A 24,365-nucleotide genomic window follows, 5' to 3' on the forward strand; every position below is an offset into this window, starting at 1 on the left:
GTATGAAGAGTATGCAAAACCAAGAATCCTCAGAATCAGAGCTACCCTTTTGTGATATGGCCCAGTTCTAATAGCAAGGTCTTTGTTTCTGTCTCTAGAGGACGAACTAGAAACAATACAAGATGGATATGGGGTGATTGTTGAGAAGGGGGCCCTGAAAGGAGGATAGTGTACCATTTTGTAAATAAATACTATTAGTTTTACTTTTATCTAAAAACTAATACATGTCCCATGTTCACCCTGATGTTGCGTTAAATGCTATTTAATAATAAGATGGCAATATTCCCTAAATTGATATAAAAAATTCAATGCAATCCTTATCAAAAGCCCAACAGGCTTCTTTGCAGAAATTGCAAGATTATCCTCAAATTCATATAGAAATTCAAGAGGCCCAGAATAGCCAAACCAATTTTGAAAGAAAAGAACAAAATTGGAAATCTCACAGTTCCTGATTTCAAAACTCACTACAAAGTACATTAGTCAAGATAGTGTGATACTGGCAGAAGGATAGACTTACATATCAGTGGGACAGAATTAAGATCGCAGAAATGAATCCGTACATTCGTGGTCAGTTGGTTTTTAACAAGAGTGTCAAGGCTATTCACTTGCTCAAAGAATAGTCTTTTCAACAACGGGTGCTAGGACAACTGGATATCCACACGCAAAAGGACTAAGTTGGATCCTCATCTTACACCATATATAAAAATTAACTCAAATGGATCAAAGACCTACATATAAGAACTAAAACTTCAAGACTTTTAGAACATATAGACATAAATCTTGTGGCCTTGGATTGGACAATTGTTTCTTAGATATTACACCAATATCGTAAGCAACAAAAGAAAAAAAGAGATAAACTGGACACCATCAAAATTTAAAACTTTTGTGGTCCAAAAGACACCATCAAGAAATAGAAAAGACAACCCACAGAATGGGAGAGAAACCTTGAAAATATGTTAAATGACTTAGATCCAGAATATATAAAGAAAACTTACAACTCACTAATGAAAGGACAAATAATCCAATGAAAAATCAGCCAAAGGATCTGAACAGACATTTTTTTCAAAGATGTACAAAGTCCAATAGACACATAGAAAGATGTTCAGCGTTATTATCCATCCGACAAATGCGAATCGAAACTACAACAAGATATCACTTCACACACTAGGATGCAAATTATCAAGAAGACAAATCTCATAGAAAAATAGATCAGATTTGTGGTTACCAGAGGCAATGGGGAGGGGAGGGGGAATTGGATAAAGGTGGTCAAAAGGTACAGACTTCCAGCTCTAAGATAAAAAGTAGTAGGGATATGATATACAACATGGTGACTATAGCTAACACTGCTGTATAATATAGGGAAGTTGTTAAAAGAGTAGTTCCTAAGAGTTCTCATCACAAGAAATCTTTTTCTTTTTCCTGTATCTATATGAGACTATAGATGTTAACCAAACCTTTTGTGGTAATCATTTCACAATGTGTGTAAATCAAATCCTCATGCTGTATACCTTAAACTTATGTCAGATCATCATGACGTACACCTTAAATGTATACAGCGATGTACGTCATTTATTTCTCAATAAAACTGGGGAAAAGGGAAGACAGATAGCAAGTATTGGCAGGGACGCAGAGCAGCTGTTCTGGAAAATCATCTGTCAGTTACTCGGTTAAGCACAGAGTTACCATGTGATCCAAGGATTCCACTCTTAGCTGTATATACCCAAGAAAATTAAAAATGTATGTCCGCACAAAAAAACATGTACATGAATGTTCACAGCAGCATTATTCATGATTGGCCAAAAGTGGAAACAACCCAAGTTTCTATCAGCTGATGAGTGAATAAAATGTGGTATCGCCATACAATGGAATATTACCTGGCAATAAAAAGAAATGAAGTTTTGATTCATACTACAATATGGATGAAACTTAAAAACATTGTGCTGGAAGAACCCAGACAAAAAAGGTCGCGTATTGTATCATCCCATTTGTATGAAGTGTCTGAATAGTCAAGTCCATGGGCAGAAAGTAGATGAGTGGTTTCCTAGGGTGGAAGGGAAAAGAGCTGGGAGGAAGTCAGGAGTGATTGCTAAAGCATACATACAGGGTTTCTTTTTGGAAGGGATAAACTTTTCTTAAAATTAATTGCTGTGATGGTTGCTCAACTCTGTAAATACACTAAAAGCCATTGGATTGCACACTTTAAATTGGTGAATTGTATGGTATGAGAATGACATTTCACTAACGCTGTTATAAGAGAGTGATACATGTTCATTATGGAAACATGAGAAAACTCAGAAAAGTAAAAAGAAGAAAGAAACTCCATTCACATTTAAAAAAAAACTGTGGGTGCCTGGGTGGCTCAGTCAGTTAAGCAACCAACTTCAGCTCAGGTCATGGTCTCATGGTTCCTGAGTTCAAGCCCCTCATGGGGCTCTGGGCTGACAGCATGGAGCCTGCTTGGGATCCTCTGTCTTTCTCCTCTCTCTCTCCTCTCTGTGCTTCTCCCCCCAACTCATGTGCTCTCTCTCTCTCTCTGTCAAAATAAATAAACATCTTTTTTAAGTGCTTATCTTGATGGGGCACTTGGGTGGCTCAGTGGTTAGGCTACCGACTTTTGATTTTGGCCCAGGCCACGATCTCACAATTGTGAGATTTAGCCCCATGTTGGGTTCCGTGCCCACAGTCGGAGCCTGCTTGGGATTCTCTCTCTTTCTCAAAACAAATAAACATTGTTTTAAAAAGTACTTATCCTGAAATATAAGATCTTGCATGATTCATTCCATATGTTTCACCTGCAGCAAGCTAATTGTTTTTCTCCAAACATTTCATGCTCCCTTGCAAGTCATGTACACACATCATTCTCACTCCTTATAACTGTTGGTCCCTCTCTTCTTCATTTGATTAATTGTATTCATCCATTAAGATGGGCTTAGATATCACTTCTACCAGTGTTTCCTGACTCGGGGGGTTCGGTGTGTCAAATCATTTACACTATGTGCATTTTTAAAATGAAGAGTTTTAATTCAAGACATATATGTCAACTAAAAAATGAAAATAAATATTAAACAGAACTTCCAAGATTTCTGGGACAATATCAGAAGATCTAACATTCATGTCATTAAAGGCCCAGAGGGGGCAGAAAGGAGATTCGTGCGGAAAGTAATTTTAGAAATATTCATTGCTGCAAATCTCCCCCAATTTAATCAAAGACATAAATTTACAGACGCAAGAACTCTGTGAACTCCAAACTGTATAAACTTAAAGAAAATCACTCCTAGACAGATAATAAAACTGCTCAACATGAATAAAGAAAAATCTTGAAAGCCGCTGGGAAAAAATGGCACATAATATATACGATAACAATAATTTGAAACAGAGTGGATATCTCATCAGAAACCATGGAGGGTAGAAGACAAAGAAATGTCTTTAAATTTCTGAAAAAGTGGGGTGTCTGGTTGGCTCAGTCAGTAGAGCATGTGACTTGATCTTGGGGTCGTGAGTTTGAGCCCCCATTGGGGGTAGTTTACTTGAAAAAAAAAATAATAAATTGTTGAAAGAAAGAGATGCCTAACTAGAATTCTATATCCAATGAAAATATCCTTCAAGAATGAAAGCAAAATAAATTCACTCCTAGATGAAGAAAAACAAAGAGAATTTGAAAACAGGTCTCAAAGAAATACTGAAGGAAGTTCTTCAGGCTGAACATAAATGATACTGGGGAGAATCTTGGAACTTTAGGAATAAAGAGAAATAGAAATGTCAAACATAAAATACTATTTTCCTCCTCTTAAGTTTTTAAAAATGTGCATGACCATTGGAAGCCAAAAAAAAATTATAACTTTGTCAGGAGGAGTTTCTAATGTATTTAGATATGGTACTTATGAAACTTTAAAGGATCGGTCATGGGGTGAAGTGATTGTAAGGCTTTACTTCTTAAAAATGTATTTACAGCAAAAGTCAGTTGAGTTTTTGAAAAATGCACATAGTCGAGGAACCAACATGATGGTCAAGATACAGAGTAATTTGAAAATAATAAATATGGGCATTATTCCCCAAAGTTCCCTCAGGCCACTTTGTATTCCTTTTCCTTCTTCCCATCCCATTTCCCTAGGCAACAAATGATCAGTTTTACGTTGCTAGAGAGCAGTTTGCATTTTCAAGATTTTTTTTAAATGTTTATTTTTCTTGAGGTGGGGAGGAGGGGCAGAGAAAGAGAGAGAGAGAGAGAGAGAGAGAGAGAGAGAATCCCAAGCAGGTTCCATGCTCAGCACGGAGCCCGATACAGCGCTCCATCCCACGACCCTAGGATTATGACCGGAGCCAACATCAAGAGTCAGATGCTTAACCACCTGAGCCATCCAGGTGCCCCTTGCATTTTCAAGATTTTATATGAATGGAATCAGGCAGGTTGCATCCTCTTGTTCTGGCTTCTTTTACTCGGCGTAATTATTTTGAGATGCACTTGTGTTATCGTTATCCCACACATATCAGTGTGTATTATTGCATTAGATTCCTTTTGGGAAAACCAAGTCTACTGACAAACTCTATGTGTGCATATGTAAGTACATATGTGCACACGGAAATGAGAGAGGTAAAGATTCCAAGAGAGAAACATTTTGTATGCTAGCTGGACACTTATTGGTACAGTCTTGTGGATATACCGCTGGTATTATAAGTGTAGGGAAGATATTTCCACTTTCTGTGGGACAGCATATCTTCCCAGAAAGGGTCAAGGTCTACGAGTCAATAGATGTGATTGCCTAAGAATCATGACATGATTACTGACCAAACAACCTTGAGTAAGGCAGTGAACCTCTCGGTGGCTTCGATTCCTTATTTTTGAAAACAAACAAACAAAACGGGAATAACAACAGCACTTCAGTATAGTTGTCATGGGCATTAAAATGAGATGTGAAGAATACAGAGCACTGGGCATGGAGCCTGACACATCGCAAAAAATCAAAAAGTGTTGGTTCCTTTTCTGTTCTACATTTTAGTTAGGGGAAAAACATGCTCATTCTGAAAAAAAAAAAATGTAATAGCTTCTTTGAGCTTAATTGCAATATCATAGTGCCATCTGTTGACCATAGAGAACTATTACATTACTCGTACAGTACAGCTCATTTCTGACAAAGCTCTACCGCATCTGAATACCCGTATTTAAAAGTTCGTCTCTACTGTGTTCTGGGCTAGTGCTGTAGCGACGGGTTAAGGACTGTTCTGCTGAGCTTGCAGACCCCTCCCCTGCTTAGGTGTCCTTGCCTGTCAAGAGGCAAAGATAAAGAAAAAAGGGGAGCTTCCGTGTACCACCCCCCTCCAGATGGGCAGATGAGATATTGAGGGTGGAAGCAAGTGAGTGATGTCTTCACATCCATTTGGCTCTAAAGGAGATGAGGGGAGGAAGGCTTTGCTATTTTGTCCTGTGGGGAGGTCTGTCCTTGAAAGATATGGCCACTGTGGCTTTGGCCTTGGGTTCGATCTTGTAGGGGCTTCAAAATCGTGTAACCCCCCAATACCACTCAAATATCCCTGAATGTGGACTAGAAGAGGGACCCTCTCCATTCTCTTCTCCCAACCTCCCGGTCCCCCACCTGGATAAAGGACTGTACCATCAGAACGTGGCTAAGGCCTCTGCACAAACTCCCCTCTCCCCACTCCCAATTCTAGCGGCTCCAAAACAAGTCTCAAGAGATGGTCACTCTTGCCATCTTTCCCATCCCATCGAATCAAGCCAAGACTGGTCGGTTTATTGAATGTGAACTTTATTGTGGTTTGGATTATGTAAGGCAGTGTGGTGAAGGCACTGCAGAAGTTACACAGACTGAAAAACATGGTAGGAAATCAGTGAACTAAAAAAAAAAAAAAAAAAAAAAAAAAAAAAAAAAAAAAAAAACCTACAAAATATATTTTTAAATGAATGCGTGCTGGACTAGACTAAGTACTACAGCTATGTTTTTTCTTCATCATTGCGGAAGCGTTGAAATATTGTCAGAGGTGGGGGTTGGGAGGAGTTAGGGAAGGCTTCGTGGAGGAGGTGGCATTTATGCTGGACCTTGAAGGAGGGGTAGAACGTTGATAGATGAGATGGGGGGGAAGAACAGTTCAGAATGACCCTAGAAAGAATTCTGTAGAAACACTGAAAAACAAGAGGGCAAACAAATGCCCCCGGGGAGGGAAGCTTCCCAAATGAAAGAAACGCCTGAGGGGCCTGGGATGGGACCCAGAATCTCAAGCCCCCAGATGGGGTCTTCAGTACCAATGATATTAGGAGGCACAGGACAACAGGCTTGTTTGTAAACCTAGCAGCAGCAGGAGATTTCACATTGCAGTCAGGGGCCCCAAACTGGCTATCCTATGCCCGGGTGGGTTTTCTCATCCTTTCGGGAGCGTGTGGTACTGCTTTGTCCTTCCTCGTGCCCACTGACTGCCTGAACGGTAGTTCGTGCGCGCCTACGTGCGCGTGTGTGAGTGTAGGTGTGTGTGGATGGGTGGGGGACCGAGGCTTCGTCTCCCACTGCAGCTTCTTCCACTTTTCCCTCTGGTGGCACACAGCTGGCTTCCACTGAGCTGGAGCTCAGGCCCTGCCCGCTATCTAGGCCTCACTCAACTCCAGCTCGTCATTAAGCACCTAGGAAGCTTCCTCAACATGAAGGTCAAACCTACTGCGGGGGGGGTGACTCGGGTGAGGGCAGGACTACACTTTCCGGAGGTGGTGACGGAGGTGGCAATGGTGCTCATGGTGATAAAGGCTGGGGACTTAAAAGCGGGTGCTGGCCGCTGGGTCAGATGCTGCTGGGAGGTCTGTAGTGTTCAGTCAGGAGCTGGGATGTCAGGCTAGACCGGCTTGGCCTTGACCACCCCTCCTTCCTTCCTCAACACGCCCTACAGGGAAGATAACGCTGGGCACCGGAAAGCAGCGAAGACATCTGTAGGGTATCCAGGCTCTTGTTGTCCTGCTTGAATTTCACCCCCGGAAGCCCCGGAGATCTTTTGTTGGAAAACATCTGTATGACCTCCACATAGAACTGTCACCTCCCCCTGTCCAGCTGCTGGAGGTATATAGGTTATGTAGCTACTGATGCTACTTGGATTGGGAGGTATGGGGAACTTATCAGAAGAAAGGAAAAGTTAGTTACTGTGAGTTTCTTTCTTTCAAAGGATTATGAATTAGGTAAGACCTGGCATCTGACAGAAAAGAAAAGGATGGACAGCTCTGTCAGGATTCGCTAGAGCTGAAGATTTAGAGCTCAGTGAGATCATCGCTGGAAATAACCTTGAAGCTGATGTGGCCCTGCTTGACTTTGGCAGTCGGACCGCCTTTCTTGCGCAGGTACAGAGACTTCAGATCACGGCAGTCACTGGGGTCAGCATCTAGAGTAACCTGCCCCAGGAACTGATCACAGAATTTTCGGCTGTTCCACACCTGGAGAGACGATTTGAAAGAGTGAATATGAGCCACCCTCTGCGAGACTGGACTTTGCCCCGTGGCACCTAGAACCCAGTGCGGAACTTGAAAAGGCCTGTTTTAAAACCAAGAGACTATCTTTCCCAATATGTCTCTGGCTGACAGGAAGATACCGCACAGAGTAGAGATGAAAAGCCAGCCAGCAGGGCTCAAGGGACACCTCGAGCTAGGAGACGGCTATGTAAAGGCGGACGGGCAGAAGCATCAAGTCAGAAAAACAGCCAAACCGTAGCGGTCCATCCTGACCTATCCCTGATCAGGATAAGGGTCATCTGAACTGGCATATGGTGCTCGTGGGATTTTAAAGTGCCTGTCGACATGTGTACCTGTGAGCATGTGGACTTCTGCCCACAAGGAAGTGAGGATAACCCTTGCTCTGTATCCTAGATAGTTGAGGCACTGGGGATAATCTAGAATCCTGTACGGAATGTGAGCCATCCTGGGAGGGGGGGAGGGGAGGCAGGGCCCGTTCACATTCTTACCTGCACTATAATAGGAATGTCAGTGGTCCTTCTGTAGAAAATGGCCTGGGTGTCAAAAATGGCATGAACAGTATTCTTTTGGACAGGAGAACGGACTTCCTCCTTTCCACACTTGATGATCAAATATGGATTTACAGCTGGAAAAAGTGGCAGTTGCTTTTTAACAGAGTCGTTAAAGTTTTCTTTCTAGGTAGTCAAGAAAGTATTTCACTAGGACTTGTAGCATAGCATCTGGGTATCAGAATGACTTAGAACTTTTGCTCCTGATTCCCTTTTCTTTTCCATACTTTATGAAAGGGAGCATTGTGTAGACCTTGCCCAAAGAAGTTTACATCCCTTTCTCTGTCAAGGTTGACAGCCCTCCGGACTTCTCTAGACTGAATACCGCTGGAGAGAATCATTTGTGACCATCTTTTCTAGCCATGCATGCAATAAATGAAACCGAAGTTTGCTTCCCCAGACACCTCTGCCGTTCTTACTTTCATTGGCATACTTCTTCTCCAGGCCCTCAGCGCTGTGAACAGTGATCTGGGTAACCACCTTCGGGTAGCCACGAGCCAGGTTCCAGCAAGACATCTTGGGCATGTCCAGAGTCAGTTCCCTGGAACATCAAAAAGAAGATACATCACTGATGATGAAGGCCCTCAGATGAGGAGACAGGCCTGCCAAAGCAGACATTGTTGCTGAAAGGCATGGAATGCTGAGTGACCTAGCCCATTCCTCCTCAGGCATAGCTTATATTTTATGAGTCTGTTTTGCTTTCCCCTCGCTTTAAGGACCAGCAGATAAAGATCAGAGTAGGCATGGCTGGGGTGAAAAGGTAGCTTTGGTGACCCAGCACTCGGAACACAGCACAGGAGCGGTGAGGAGTGCCAGCTGTTCAAGAGAAAATAGAGTCAGCCGGAGAACGGAAGATAAGATATAAGTGGAAAAGCTTAGGTTAGAGGCCCGTTCCCCTTAAATGGTAGCTCAGAGCTCTGAAGCTCAGACCTCTCCTAAGGAATTTTTCATGGTTATGAAAATAATCATTTTGAGAAATATTTCTACCGCCATCATTTCAGTGAAGTCTGACATGAACAACTTGTCCTTTTGTGTGTCTGTACAGGAGGAGCAGGGTCAAGGAGGTTAGGATTGGAGGTAAAGCAGAAAATAGGAGTTTGCAGGGCTGGCCAAGGAAGCTGAACCTGAGCTGGACGGGCACTTCAGAGAAGATTCTCAGGAGAAACTCGCTGGTGCGGCCATGTTGGAACATGGTGGGGACAAGCACATAGTTGCCTTTCTTCAGGTACTTGCTCAGAAACACAGTGCGAGTGTCGATATAGGTGGAAGTCCCAGCACGCTCCTGGATGTACAGATGGTGGAGGCGGAATTTGCGGTTCATTTCCACCTGGAAATGAAACGGGATGAAAGGCTCCATTCTGCTCAGATCACAGTGTTTGTGTTAGGAGATCCTAGGTCCTCTGCTTTCCTTATCCTTGGACCTACCTTCAGTCCCCTAACTACAGGCCATCCTAATTTCGACTCTGGTTGCCATTATTCACTCTGCTCCTAATGCCCATTCTTACCTTGAAGAGCTCAAAGCCAATGATGTAGTTGTCAGGTCTTCCCATGCGGCGGTAAGTACGCAGGTCCTTCTGCTGCAGTGACATGATGACCTTGTGCCCATCCTCGGGCACAGTAAAGATGTACTAAAGGAAAGAGGCCACCAAGGAGCTTAGTTAGCACTTTCATTTCAGATGAGCCGGCTCAGATTTCAGGGAAGAAAACTACACCAAGAAGTCGAGACTTGCATGATTTTCTGGACTTTGCCATTGACCAGACACTGAGGCCTTGGATAATCCATAGATGTGCTAAGTGTAGGTCATATCTTTGGTCCTCCCTATGACATTCAGCATGAGAGACAACTTCATGCCTAGATCTTTGATGCCAAAGAAGGTATGCTTTGTTTTGATAAGTTCTCGGTAAGATCTTAGGTTTTTTTGTTTTGTTTTGCCCTTTGCTTTTAAAAACTGCACACAGGAAAGTTCCAGAATCTATAAAGGCAAAAAGCACTTTTGTGTGACTTAACCTGACACTATAGCCACTCCCTTCAGCTAGCCTCCTATAGCTAGCCCAGATGTGTGGCTTGTGGAGGGGCTGGATCCACTCCCTTAGAGAGGTGATGCTTTGCAACCACCTCTCCAGGGAAGGCTGCAGACCTGTGCTAGAGACTTTGAAACCTCATCTGACGGACCCATGGTGCCATTGGGAAGTAAAATTAAAAGGCATTTGGATGTTCACTCTGTCGCTGTCTTGGTGTTTCTTTCTGCCTCTGTCTATCTCCCACTCAGATCTTGTTGCTCCCTCCCTTTCACAAGAAACAGAAAATAAATTCAGAGCCATAGGCTCACAAGGACCCTAAAGATCAATCCTGTACACTGTGCAGACAGTTAAGAGTGAAGCCGAAAGCCCATTTCTCCAGCTTGCTATATGTGCCCGATATTTGAAACATCTCCGGGGTTGTACATGGAGATGAGGTAGAGGGTAATGGGAGCTTTCGTTTCTTTAAGGACAATCAAGATGAAAGGAATGGGGAAAATATATGAGTTAAGTAAATCAGTCTATTAACCTAGTGTTCTTCAAATTGCGTGGCCAATGAGGCCCATGGAAAGAAAAGACACACCCATGTAAGGTGGCAATACAGTCAGAATTCTTGTCTCCTGTGGGTTACCTCTTCAGCACATTATGGGGTAAAACCATCAAGATTACTATAGATTCAGGCTTTGGATGTCAGGATTTTTTGCTTTGGGGCGTGCCTGGGCTTGACTCCTAACGTATCCTCTGGAAGAGCATTGTAACTGAAGATTGATGGGATGGCCTCACTGACAGGGTAGTGATTCAAATCCTGGGAAAAAATGACCAGGTTCTGGCTGCGAAAAGGGAAATATAACGATGGCATTCAGAAGAATCACTGCATGAGAAAGAAGACACGTATAGTAAATCCACCCCCAAGAGAACAGTTGCGCAATAAGGAAATGAAAAAGAATTGAGAAAGCGTCCGGGAGCAGATCCTTTGTGTCCAATGAGGGACAATCACAAAAATCCATACTAAGCAGTACGGCCAGGAGAGCGGCAGCCAGAGAAGACTGCTCAGATTGAATAATGTTGCTGCAAATTGAAGAATTCATGTCAAAGAAATACTCCGAGGTGAGACCTGAGTTCCTATTGCCTTGCTAAGTTGGAGGCAAAGGAAAAAAAAAAAAATGGATTCACACCTGGGGATTCTGCAGGAAGGTATCACGGTTGTTATAGCAGCCTCCTGACCGGTTCATCAGGGGATCATCATCCACAGTCCAGCATCCCACCACCGATTCCAGCGCCTTGCGGCCAAAAATAGGGTTGTTCACATTGCGGCAGACATTCAGCTCATGAAAGTTGCGGCAGAAGTCCTCCAGGCTCATCCTGAATGGAAGGAAGGCAGGAAAGAAAAGAAGATGGTACTTAATACCTCCCCTTGTAGTTCCATGTGGAGACCCAATTCCACAGCTAATTCCAATTAGCACAGAAAACCCCTCCTCACCAAAACTCTCCATCATCAGACATAACAAGCCCCAGGTTCTTGCGATCGGCCACAGTCAGTTGCTGCCACTCTTCAGAGCTAGAGGCAAATGAGCAAAGGGATAAGCCATCATTTTTGCCATTGACTTCGTACAGTAAACAGGATGCTAATGGACCAGAATGCATGAGGATCGGACCTGCTTTATTTCACCTCCGGCTGGGTCACAGACCCCACAAATGTCACTAAGCATTGACAGCACACTAGCAGTATGGAGGGATGGGGCGCGAGGACAAACTATAGGGCTTTGGAGATGTGGCAGTCCAAGGGAAATGTCACTCACATTTCACTCCAGGGGCCGCTCCATTCCTGCCGTCCCAAGGGGTTCCTCAGGCGAACCATATACAGTTTCTCAGTACTGAAGACTTCCACCAGTCTCTCCCCAAGACGGATCTTACGAATGTCAGTCATGGTGTAGGTATGGCCCTTCAGTAGGCCCCAGTCAGTTTCAACTTCTTGTTCCTCCTGATTGGGAGACTGAGAGCCAAGAAAGACACATAAGGCCACAAGAATTGGGAGACCCAAGGCCTGGCTCCTCCTCTTCCTTGATTGGTTTACCCCAGCGGGGTTAAAGCTAGTTCTCCCTATGTGGATAGAAATTTTATCCAGATATCTTGACTTGGCACAAAGCAAGTGAAAGAAAGGAAACACAGAATTTAATATAACAACTCAGTTAAACAATTCAGATTGAAAGTACCCACAGTGGTACATTGACATGAGCAGCTTTAAATTTTGGTGGGGCTGGTTTATTCCATGAGCAAACAGCTATAACCTCACATGCAGGGGCAGAGGCAGAAGGAAGAATTTAGCAGAGGCTATTTACACCAGCGCAGAAGCTGCATTGGCCCCCAGTGGGATGGTTGGTGCAAAAGCATAAAAGGTTAAAGCTGTACGGTCTCTGCTCCAGGACTCAAAGTGTACTGTTAATTTTCTGAGTTCTGCAATGTCTTTTCCTGAGTCTCTGGGGTAAGGGTGACATTCCCTACTCAGTTTTGTAGAGTGAGCAAAGAATGGTTGTTTTGGGGTGACAACAAACCTCAATGGAGCAACAGATCAGTCCTCCTTTGGTAAATGTTTTGTAAAGTTCCCCAAACAGCTTATACTTCTCCTCAACAAGCTCAGTGTATCTTCCCTTCTGCATGTCAACAGTTTCGGCCAACGTGCCAGTAAAGTCCACAATGATATCAGTGGTGGTCAGACCATCGAGGGCTTCATAACAACCAAGCAGCCTGGGGGCAAATACGCAAGGTTATCTTTGTAAATTTACTTTTCCACGTGAAGGGTATCTTGTTCCCAAGAATTAGAACAGTCCCTGCCCAGCCAGCCTTTACCAGCTGGCTTTTCTCTAGGTATGAAAATGAGAGGTATTTTGAGATTATAGGCAGCGATTTCTAGGCTTAGGCTGGGTTGAACAAGGACAGTCCATGAAGAAACTTCTTTCTCCAGGTAAATATTAGAGAAAGAGAGAATTTGAGGCTACAATGCCATCTGATCTGCAGATTAGCCACAAGAAGGGGCACCTAGGAGCAGGGAGGGTTTTTAATGGAAACCAGCACAGCTCATTTGTCTATCATCCAGGATTTCTGAGAACCAGTCCCATGCCCAAAGCAATGCCCTGGATCTGACTGATGTCCTGCCCAGTGTAAACTCAGGGGCCGGGCTGGCAGAGCATGAGCTCCCAAGGACAAATGTGGCGTTCCTCTCCTCGTGTTCCCTGAGTGGTCAACCCCCTCCTTACTTTGCATAAGCCTTTTCCAGTAGAGCATTCCAAAACTCATTCATGGAAGTGGAGAAGGAGAAAACCAGATCCCCATTGATGGTGGGCAACAGGTCATCAATCACCACCTCAGTCCATTCTCCAAAATGCCAGAAACGAAAGCGAAATATTCCAGCATATTTATCTAGTTTCCGAGGGTCCCATTCCTGCTCCTTATGGTTGGGAATTGTCTGGAAACATAAAAACATTCATACAGCTCTTATTCACCACACGATATCCAACAACTGAGATTGCAGTTGACTTCTGGCAAATGTATATGGATGGCAACAGGAAGCACATCAAATACATTGGGTTTGGGTCTAAGTTGGGAGGTCCAAGGTTGGGCATTTTTTCCCACAGCTTTCGCTTCCCTGGTTCAGTTTTGCCGAGGATAGCGTTACCATGCCTGAATGCACACAGGATAACTGGGGGGAGCCAGGTAGGGGTTGAATTGTTTCCCATAGATAATCTCAAACTCGATCATGAGATACTGTCCGCACAAACATATTCACGGTGGCATGTTTAACCACCTAAAAGACAAAATCAATGAAACTACAAGGCCCAGTGTTTAAAGGCCCATCCTAGAGACTTCATGCAGATTCTATCGAATACAGATTTCATTCACACCTTGAATAAAATTATCTTTAGGAAATTCTCCTTTTTATATGCAATTACAAATTACTCTTCTAAAATTATTTTTTTGAAGAAAAATCAAGTCAACACTCCACTGTCTTCAACTCTACCTAAATGCCAAAGGAATTTTTGTATTCAATAATTTATTAGAACTGTTTCAAGGAACTATTTTCATCTTTCTTGTCTTTTCTGTTACCCATATCTGTGATCTCCTGGCCCCTGCTGGTACTCTATAACTCCATTTGGTACAGAGAAGACAAGTGTGCAGAGCTACTAAGTCAAAGTACTGCCAGTGACAAAAGATCAACTCTTGTGTGACAAAACCAATAGAGCAATTTTAATGGTAAGAATCTAGGTGAGTATAGAGGCAGTCACTGCAAAATTTGTTCAATTTTCTGTATTTATAAAAAACCCTAGTAATAAATGGAGAGAAGTCATGTAGTTAATATCTTCGACTTCAGGAATTGAACAATCTAAAAAACTTATGACCTGATGTTTCCCCAAATTACTAAAGAAGACAAGAAGGTGGAAACTGAGTGAAGTCTCACAAGAGGGGGGATACCTTTGTCCAGTGAGACTCCTGAACAGCCAAACAGGAAAACGCAGAGACCATCGGCTTGTGCCCCAGTCTCCCTTGGATTAGCTGGTGGTTGCTGATGTTGCCCACAATCAGACGGGGGTCATCACAGATGTCCTGTGAATACAATCATTGGTTCTGAGAATGAGGAAAGGGTTTCCCGAGGGTCAACGTGAGCTGAGGGAGGCAGGACAGACTTCAAAGAAGAGCTTGGGTTAAAGATAGTGACTAGAATTTCCATAAGTGGGATAAAGGGAAGGTCAGCACGGGACTAGGCGTGGTGAGGAAAAGTCCAAAGCAGATCATCTAGCCACAGGAAAAGGGTTATGTGGGGAATAACAGGAGAAATGGGAGGAGGGGACACGTGGAGACAGGTTGAGATGTGCTGGCCGGGACCCTCAGAGCTAGCATTGAAATTTGGAAGAGTTTTCACTCTAGCAGGGAGCTTCTGAATGGAACTAGAGATTAGCACATTGCATTCTGCTCCCATTTGTCAGGATGAAATTTCCTGAAGCACCTGTTCTCCCTCTCTGGGAAAATGAATTACGAGACCTTACACAGAAAGCCCTCTCCCAACGTAAAGCGAAGGCGACAGCAGTCTCCATGGCAACTAGATTTTTCCACGTCTGTGGGAAAAGAGCGTCTGCTGGAGTGTTCCTGTGAGGATGTTCTGAGGGAAGCTAGACAGAGTGGGGGAAACATTTGTTTGGGGTGTATGTGTGTCTCTTTCCCCAACATGTCAACAGCTGTGCCTTTCCCACTGTGAGTGGAAAAATGAGACCCAAACACGACAACTACAACACAACGTCTGAGGGCACATCGGAATTATCTGCAAAGTATAATCAGTGTCTAAAGGAAAGATCCCCAATGCTTCCCTGGTGGTAAACAGAATAGATTGAATAGCAGTGGTAACATTCGAGATGAAGCTTTGGGGATGCCTAGCGTTAGGTAGTTGGACAAGGGAGAGGTATGGAGGCATAACGAATAGAGAGACCAGCAGAGACAAAGGCATAGCCGCATACATAACATCGTATAATTGAAGACATGATTGTGTGACTCAGAGAATCAGCACTTGCAGAGTTCAAAGGCAGGAAATACCAATGAAGTCTTGAGTAGCTGGAGAAAGCTTCGTGGAGGAGGCCGTTGGCCGGTACCTTGACATTCTGCTTACCCAGCAGAAATAAATCCTCGTCTCAAATGGAAAGAAAATCTAGACATACATCCTTTTAAAATTTATTAAATAGAGACAGCTATATTTTTCTGCTTCTCAAACCTCTTTTTTAAATGGACATAATTCTCCTTGATGAAGGGTCTGGTCTACAGAATGAAACATTCCATATATTCTTTAAAAGCCAAAATAACTCTGGAAAGGAATAAGCATTCTAGGCAGGGACAAATCCAAACTGAAGATTAATTGGGCATCCCTCTGCCAAAAGGAGAGGGTTAGGTGGGTTTTCAGTTTTGGATTTTCTGGTCACTTTTTTTTTAGATGCATACCTAGTGTCTCATCATTACTTTTTTGTCTTAGAAGACTTCTATCTTAATATTTTTTTATGGGGTGGAGGTTGCCTGTTTTTTCACTTATTGAGAATAAAGCAGGTGTGTTGGGTGAATTAGGCCCTGATACCCTTTCTCTCCTAATTGTCTCTTTGCCCTTTCTAAGATGAAACTAAACACAGTTTTGTTTTGTGGGTCAAGTGTTACCATTTGATTTGGAGCAAGACGTCAAGTTATCCAATGATTTCTTGAGTTTAGATGACACATAGAATTGTTGCTTAGCATGGAAAAACAATCAAGTGAACACTGACATAAGGAAAAGTGTCCTTTTAGATTATTAAGGCAAATGATTTGCTGGTTTTATGTAAAGTTATTAGTGGTTGGAGTTACATTACAGTGTCTTGGGTTTCCATAAGGCTCTCATTTCACAGCAGGGATCCAGGCTCAGCCAACACTTTTGGCATGCCAACTTTCATTCAAGATCTAAAGGGTCACGTAGATGAACAAATACATGTAAACAGAACTCAAATTGAGGAACTGGGTAATTATTCTCCTATAGATCTAAGCTGAGTGTGGTCATTGTGTGTGTGTGTATGTGTGTGTGTGTGTGTGTGTGTGTGTAGCTGTATGTAATCACAAAAGAATATACATTTGGGCCCAAGATTCTGTATCTTCTATTTCCTCTTATAAACTGGCCCATGTTTTACTTCCCCACTGTTCATACATGATGGATAGCCATTTAACAATGGGTTTTAAAACCTGATAAATTAACAGGCCATAGACTGTCAGAGCTGGAAGAAATTTTAGGGACTATTTATTCAATTTGCTTATTTTACAAAGGAGAAAACAGGCTCAGAGAAAGGCAGCAACTTGCCCCCCACCGGGTGTGCAGCTAGTTTAGTAGGAGACCTAGGATTAAAGTTTTAGGTTCTTCGAAAGCACGTATAATTTGAGAAGGAAACTCAAGACCTCAGCTGGCCTATCCATTTGCCTTTAGGTTAATGGATGTCCACCACAAAAAAGGTAATGTTGTGCAGCTCTTCAGGGACAGAGCTGCAACCACCTGTATCAGTCATCCATCCCAGTGTTTCATGCCTCTTTCCTTAACGCTCACCTAAAAGCTCTTCGTTGTTCTGGAAGACTTGCTTAAGTTATATCTTAGCTTTTGGTTCCAGGCTAAATATCACCAACGGGCTTTAAACTCCTCAATTTAATCAACTAAATGTGAACCAATCTCTTATGTGTGTCAGCACCGTGATATGAAACATGGGTGAAAATCTTTATTATGCCACATCCTCTACCTTTTTAAGGAAGCCAGAGACTAGAAAGGGGCTAAAGAGGTAAAAAGGGTAAAGGGTAACAAGCCACTGCAAGTCAAAGAGCCAAACGGACTTTTTGGCGACACACTTGAAAATAATGAAGTGGCTGCTGATTGACTTTTCCCATAGTTTTGGACAACAGGGTGTCTTCCTGTTGGGAGTAGGGAAGTAAGGCTGGAGAAAATTTTCTGTAGCTCAGAGCACAGATATAGAGTACAGATGGGACATTTCAGCCTGAGCTCTGCTAGAGTGGTAAGGAATGGAGTTGGGGAGAGGTCACGGCTCACATATTCACATATTTGGGTGGCTTGAGAGGGAGGGGAGATGCTGGGCCCCTAATGGCTCCCAGCTGTGTTGGCACAGTTGCTGTGATCCTTGAACTGGGCTGTTTGTCAAGGCAAAATAATTTCTTAGGGGAAACACACACAACTAGGAAGTTGGACACCAAGAGTAAAGCCAGGAATGGTCTCTGCCTATCCCCATCCCTGCGCCAAAGCCTTCCATAAGCAAAACAGCTTCTCCAGGAAATATGTTCTCTTAGCTGAGCCCTGAGAGAACTTCCCATTGCTCTCAGCTCATGTCCCTTCACATAGACCTCTGGAAGATTGGGGGAAGGGAGGCATACAATTACAAGCCTTGGAGCCCTACACACATCATTCTATGTGACTCCCTTTGCACCCACAGCATCCACATCTTTTGCAATTTTTTTACACAGGTGAAAATTGATGTCCCAGGCATACCTCAAGAACCACAGCAAAATGAAAGGATGCCTAGAAAACCAGCAGCCAGAAAAGTGGAGGCGTTTTCCAGAGTACTCCATGAAGTCTTGGAGTACTGATGGGATGGGGGCATGGACACCTACAAGTGAGGCTGGCCCTGCAGTCGATACATTATGACTAAAGTCCAGCACTCTAAGTGGTTCTAGAAGGCTCAGGGCTGCCGTAGAAAACTGAAGAACCATCTCCAAGCGGGGCATTTGTAGGTAGACCTGGACTTGGGGACCAATGTTGGACGAGGCTCTCAAGGAGTCCACTTTACCTGCTGGAGAATTTTACTTTTGTGTGAAGATTTTGTCGTCAGTAAAATATTCACTTCCTTCCTAACCCCTCTGAGGGAAATTCAATATGAAGTCTGAGAATTAAGATCTTCAGCCTACCTTTCACTTCCAACCTACGCAACCAAGTCACTGCCTAGTCATCTTCTTACTTGAACCTTCATAGTTCTGGTAGAAGACTCCAGATATAAATCTCAAACTGCTTTATTGGGAAGAATTCACATATCCGTGCAATGGAATTCTGTGCAGCCACAGAAGGGACAAATTGATTACCTGCTGCCACATGAATGACCCTTGAAAATGTTATGCAAAGCGAGAGAAACCAGCTACTTTTATGATTCTGTCTTAAGTCAAATGTCTAGAATTGGGTGAATCTAGATAGAAACTAAAAGGAGATTATTGACTACCTTTAATGGAGGGGGGGAAGTTGGCTCATTGCAAATGTGTACGAAGGGTCTTATTGGGATGATGTGTCTGTGCTAAAACTGGATTGTGGTGATGTCTTCACAACTTTGTGAGTTTACTAAAAGTCATTGCATCGTACAATTAGAGCAGGTAAATTTTATAGTATATAAATTGTACTTTGATAAAGCTGTTAAAACGGGGAATTTAAAATAAACAGGAAAGTAAAGTAAACAGTAAAGAGAATGGGCCGATTCAACTCTCTTCAACTGTGTCAACAGTGGAAAACATTAGGACTAATCAGGTTGGGGGACATGATCTCTGGGAAGAACAATAAATTTTTGAACAGCCTAGGCCGAAACTACTGTATAGAGGTGTCACATTCAGTGGGAAGCTGGAAACTTCTATTAGCACCGAGGAAAGTATTTCCTCTTTACTGTTTCCTCACAGGCAATCCATCACCAAGGCCTGTGTATTCTTCTAATATCTTCCCTTCATCAAACTTTCCCTTCCATTCCTACCACTTTGGCTTTTATCCAGAACCTCGTCACCCTCCTCCCATCCAGTGTAGTGAAATGGCCCTTGGGGAGGGTATTCCTAGTGGAAGGACCTGGGCAATGGTAATGGTAGTAGAGACCAAACTCAAAACTCTACCAGAGCTGACAGGAGATCTTGTGCAGGTGCCCTCACTTCCCCCACAGCTGGCTGTGCAAACCCCCATGAGGGCTTGTTCCACTTTAGTCAGGGATTAGATGTGTCTGACTCTAAGACACTATTGTAGCTGGGTATGAGTCAGTCAGGAAAAAAGCCAGAGGCGGATAGGAGGGGAGAGTGGCTGGAGAGAGCTGGAGAAGAGATTTTTTATGGGAATTTGGCAGCCAGATTTCAGCCTCAAAATTTTACCTGAAGCCTTGCGATCGGTATAAGCCTCTAAGTCAGTATAAATCAGTAAAACTTAGAATTTACTAAGACTATATATGTTGACACGCCAGAAGGGCAGGAAAGTTCAGGAGTACTTGCCTCAAGCAATATACCGTTGTACCCCAGGAAGCTAGGACAATAGCTGCAGCCATTGGGCCAATGAAGGAGTTAAGGAGAAGGATTTTTCTATGGAGGGTACAGGCAGATGAGCTGGCCCTGAATAACTGCAAAACATTCCCATAAGCCCTGTCTATCTAAAGTGGCTCCTTAGGACACGGCAAGGAAGTGGCAAGTGGGAAGAAGGGGAACTCAATCCTACCCTGGGATACTGGGAACTTGGCTGAAGTCATTTTGGTTCAACTAGCAGTGGAGTTTGCAGGCATGAAGGCTGATAAAGGCAGAAGCTTTTCAGCATGGGAAAGGAAAGCAACAGAAAACTATCAGGTTAATCACGCTTCTTCCATTTTAAAGACTTCAGAAAATAAAGCCTGGTTGAGGATGAGGCTGTGTGGCATGCCAAGGGACAAGATGTCTGAAAGCTTCCCTGCAAACCAGGATCTCAACCTTGCCAATGAAGCGGGTGAGGCCAACGACCCATCTGGTCTTCCTGAGCCAACTCGGAGAGGCCCAGGGCTGTCTCTCAGCTTTCCTGATGGGAGGCCAGAGAACTTTGACGTGGTTCTTGACCACAGGCTTGGCCTCCACTCTGGCTGGAAAGGAATCCACAGCTTTTTGAGGAGACTCAGACGGTGGTCCAGAACCTTGTTTTTCCCTTACTTCCCACAAGAGGCCCCTTCCCCAACCATTCCAATCTATGCGGATCTTCCCCTTCTTCAAAACCCTATAGGATTTACTGTCTGTATGCCTGAAAATAGCATGTCTTATATCAGGCATTAATTTATTATTTAACTCTTTGATAGCTCAATATCCATCTCTCCAGCTGGAATGGGAGTGCCTCACCCCAGGCTGTGTCCGTAAATTGCCCAGAGGCTGAACAGAGTAGGTCAATAAATGTTTCTCAAGACTCTCCCTTTGGGCTCAAGACTAAACACACAGTGTGCTCTCAAAAGGGAGAGTATGGATCAGTTAATTGATCATATTAGTCAATTAATTGGCATCAACCCAATGAGGAGGAATGTGATAATTGACTGGTTGGAAGCTACCTATTTTAGCAAGAGAGGAGACACAAACAAGCCTGTCTCCCTGAAATAGCAGCATGGTAGTGTGAAAACCAGCTTTGCAGTCAAACCTGGATTAAAATCCCAGGGTATCAGGGGTCTGACCCCAGGCAAATTATTACCATCTCTCTGAAACCCAGTTTCCCCATCAATAAAATGGGCATCATATTTACCTTTATTTTTCAAGCCAGAAAAAAACAGAATTACATTAAAGAAATATGTGAGATACCCAACCTTGCCCAGCCATGACAAATAAAGATGAGGTGAAAAAAAAATGTACAGAAAACTCCAAACACAGTCTCTAGGCCCATAGTAGGCATGACATAGATGCTGATTCCTTTTTCTTTCCCATCCCAATTCACCCTCTCTCTCTGCTATCCCCCCACCCTGGAAGGAGTGGGGAGAGGCAAGATGGACTATTGCCATGGTTATTAAGTTCTTTTCTTCCTTGCTAATCCATCTAGGGTTCAATCCACAGAATTTGGAAGAAGAAAGCACAGGACAAAAGACTGAGCCAAGACAGAGAAGGAAACCTGTGCCTAAAGACCGGCCAGTACAGGAAGCACTGTCAGCTTGGTTCACGTCTGGGAAATGGCTTCACATTGGCCTGTGATTTTGCCGCCCATTGGGTCTCCTCCTATCTCCTCCAGGACCTGTCCCTCATCAATCATTCCTTTTCGCTTCTGTGTCTTCAACCTCTTCTTTACTGTTTCCTCCTTGGCCAAGAAATATGTTCAAGTCTGTCCTATTTTAAAAAGACCTCCCCCCCCCCCCGGAAAACCTCCTTCAATTTTCTGCCTCCCTTTGTGCTACTTCCGCCCCGTCAATCTCCTTCCTTTCATATCCAAGCATCAAAACCGAGAGGTGCGCCTCATTATCATCATTTGTTCATAAGAGTGGCTTTCAGCAACACAGCTCTATTTTCTCCATGCATTTCTGGAAAACGAAACAAAACAAAACTTACCTCTCTGCATACCGAATTAGTGGCTAGTGAGTTCTGCTCATGTTTCCCAGATTTTTATTGCAGGTCAGTGATCTGCAGGGGTGTGTCAACCACTGGAGGCACAGAAAGTCAAGAGGAGCGTAGTCTTCCTTCCGATGGAGAGAACTTCTCCAAGTCTCACTCTCAATGGCTATCATACTTGGTGGGCAAAAACTGAGACATGTCCTTTGAGTCATATAGAAAAAACAAGAGCCTTGAAGTGACCAATGTATCTTGGCACCACCTGGTGGCAACCTACATAAACTGAAGTAGCTCTTGTGAGAAGTCCATTTAGGAATTGAAGCTGTGAAAATGGCAACTAAAAAGTTGCGGATAAAAGGCTTGCTCACTGAAGAAAGCAAACCTCGAGTGCACAAAAAGATACGTCAATGCATGGAATCAGAGCGTTGTTGGGGATATTGTGAAGGCCCAAGAATCTGCATTTCATAACAGCCCTCTGGGGCCTAAATCTCTGGGGTCACCCACTTTGGGAAGGGGCTCAGGTGTAATATCTTTCTTCCAGTGATAATGCCCTTTAGATTGAGGGCAAGGTTGCCATTCATTCTCCAGATTCCATCATCCTATGGTTTCATACATTGAGATCCCACTCATGCAGGGCTTGCGACGAGGTCCTGAGACTTACTTTAGAGACACAATATACAGCTGTTCCACAGAGAACCATAGTAACTATTAAGAGATGGTAAAAGACCTACACTCCTACTTAGATCCCACTTCGCTAATTGTGAGGGAATCTAGATGATGGTATGCAAAGAGCAGCAAAGAAATCTCCTTCCCCCAGTGCAAATTCCATCTTGTCCTCGTTAGAGTTCATTTCATTTATGCTCCTCGCATAAGGAGTTTTCGTCCTCACAGGTCTGAGATTATCTTGAGGTTGCTATGATAGGTAACTTGGTAAAGAGACAAGAGTATAATTGCTTTTTGAGTTACGACATTTACTAAAGTGAAGTTCTGAAAGCAAGCAAGCGTGGCATTTGTTGTTGTTTATTTTTTTTATTTCCTTTAAAATAACTAAATCTGACCAAATTTGACTGAAATTCAACATTCCTCAAGCTGGAGCCAGAAACACAGATCCATAAAACTTAGCATTTTAAAGCTGTCTCCTAAATTGCTTTCCGTATAGTAGGCTGTGTAAGAGAAATAGTGGACCAGGCAGAGTTATGATGAAAGAGATCAAGAAGGAGATAGAAAGTAAAACAACAACAACAACAACAACAACAAACAAAAAACAAAAAACAAAACAACAACAACAAACAGCAACAACAAAAACCACCAAGTTACCTGGGGACGTTTCCACACCACTTTCCCGGGAAGCAGTCGGTTGTAGAAAAGTGAATCGTTCTCAGGCAGAAAGGTTGGGTCACAGAAGAGTCTTCCATCTTTGATACATTCCTGCTTCAGTTCCTGGTACTTCTGGTTTTTGAAGAGCTTCAGAGGAGGACCCATAGTGCTGAGCTATGTCTACAAAGAGAAAAAAGTGTAGTCATCGGAGAAAGAAATTCTTACGTCTGTTAAAGATCACCTGAGATTAGACCAACAGTAGTCATCCCAGGGACTTATTCCTGGAGCTAGGCACTTGGAGCCTGGCTTTAAGAAAAGTGAACATTTTTTTTAAATTTTTTTTTTTTCAACGTTTTTTTATTTATTTTTGGGACAGAGAGAGACAGAGCATGAACCGGGGAGGGGCAGAGAGAGAGGGAGACACAGAATCGGAAACAGGCTCCAGGCTCCGAGCCATCAGCCCAGAGCCTGATGCGGGGCTCGAACTCACGGACCGCGAGATCGTGACCTGGCTGAAGTCGGACGCTTAACCGACTGCGCCACCCAGGCGCCCCAAGAAAAGTGAACATTTTTATAGAAAGTAGGGTCCAGACTCTGCAACCAATTAGCTTAGCATGGGGCTTTGGCTTGGGCACCTAAAACATTTTGGAGCCTCAGTATCTTCATTTGCCAAATGGGACAATATAAGCCGTAACAATATTATCCAAGAAATAGATAATAAATGTTAAGATTGCTAGTTAAAAGTAAGTCATTATAATTTAAAGGGCAACTTTCTGTTTTAGTTGGCAGAGAGGAGTTTAAAGTAAAGGACAATTCTAAATTTGAAAATAAAAGGAGAAAGTTGTTTTACTATATTCAGAATAATTTGGCGCCCTGAAGGGCCACACACTTTGTGCTTGTGGGGAGAAGCAGCCTCTTTCACTTCTAAAGAGCCCCTTTACACAATTCCTTCCCTTTTATCATTTAAAGAGCTTTGCATTTTTTATTACTGGCCAGGAAGGCTCATGCAAGCAACAGAGCTCAGCAGATGGCCTCCAAAGACAAGGAAAGATAGAAAGATTGTGTGTGTGTCTTTCTTCTTCAAAGTGTAACGTGCAATCATTTGCCCGCCTTAAAAAGCGGACTCTGAAATTCAATTACACTGATTTGATGGACTATAGATTCTTATCCCATGGCAATACACTGTTGTTTTCTTTTCTTTAAAA

The 24,365-nt window shown here is 43.3% G+C and overlaps 2 protein-coding genes across 2 annotated transcripts in view; one reads left to right on the plus strand and one right to left on the minus strand.

Moving 5' to 3' along the window:
* PAK3 (p21 (RAC1) activated kinase 3) overlaps positions 1-7,051 on the plus strand; it is a 137,738-nt gene extending 130,687 nt beyond the window's left edge. Inside the window, exon 19 of the mRNA XM_042974188.1 lies at positions 6,889-7,051. The gene's annotated coding sequence lies outside the window, so the exon portion shown is untranslated. The remainder of the gene's footprint in view (positions 1-6,888) is intronic.
* A 73-nt stretch (positions 7,052-7,124) lies between these two features.
* On the minus strand, positions 7,125-23,327 carry CAPN6 (calpain 6). Its single transcript, XM_042974186.1, has 12 exons — positions 23,161-23,327; positions 14,494-14,625; positions 13,281-13,489; positions 12,579-12,771; positions 11,826-12,019; positions 11,507-11,584; positions 11,202-11,388; positions 9,513-9,635; positions 9,132-9,334; positions 8,427-8,548; positions 7,948-8,084; positions 7,125-7,423 (listed from the first exon to the last, which is right to left on the minus strand). The coding sequence occupies exons 1-12, from the start codon at positions 23,323-23,325 to the stop codon at positions 7,241-7,243; spliced, it is 1,926 nt and encodes a 641-aa protein (XP_042830120.1). The 5' UTR covers positions 23,326-23,327; the 3' UTR covers positions 7,125-7,240.
* Between the last annotated feature and the right edge of the window lie 1,038 nt (positions 23,328-24,365).

The sequence above is a fragment of the Panthera tigris genome, chromosome X (assembly GCF_018350195.1).
Source record: "Panthera tigris isolate Pti1 chromosome X, P.tigris_Pti1_mat1.1, whole genome shotgun sequence".
NCBI classification, from domain to species: domain Eukaryota; kingdom Metazoa; phylum Chordata; class Mammalia; order Carnivora; family Felidae; genus Panthera; species Panthera tigris.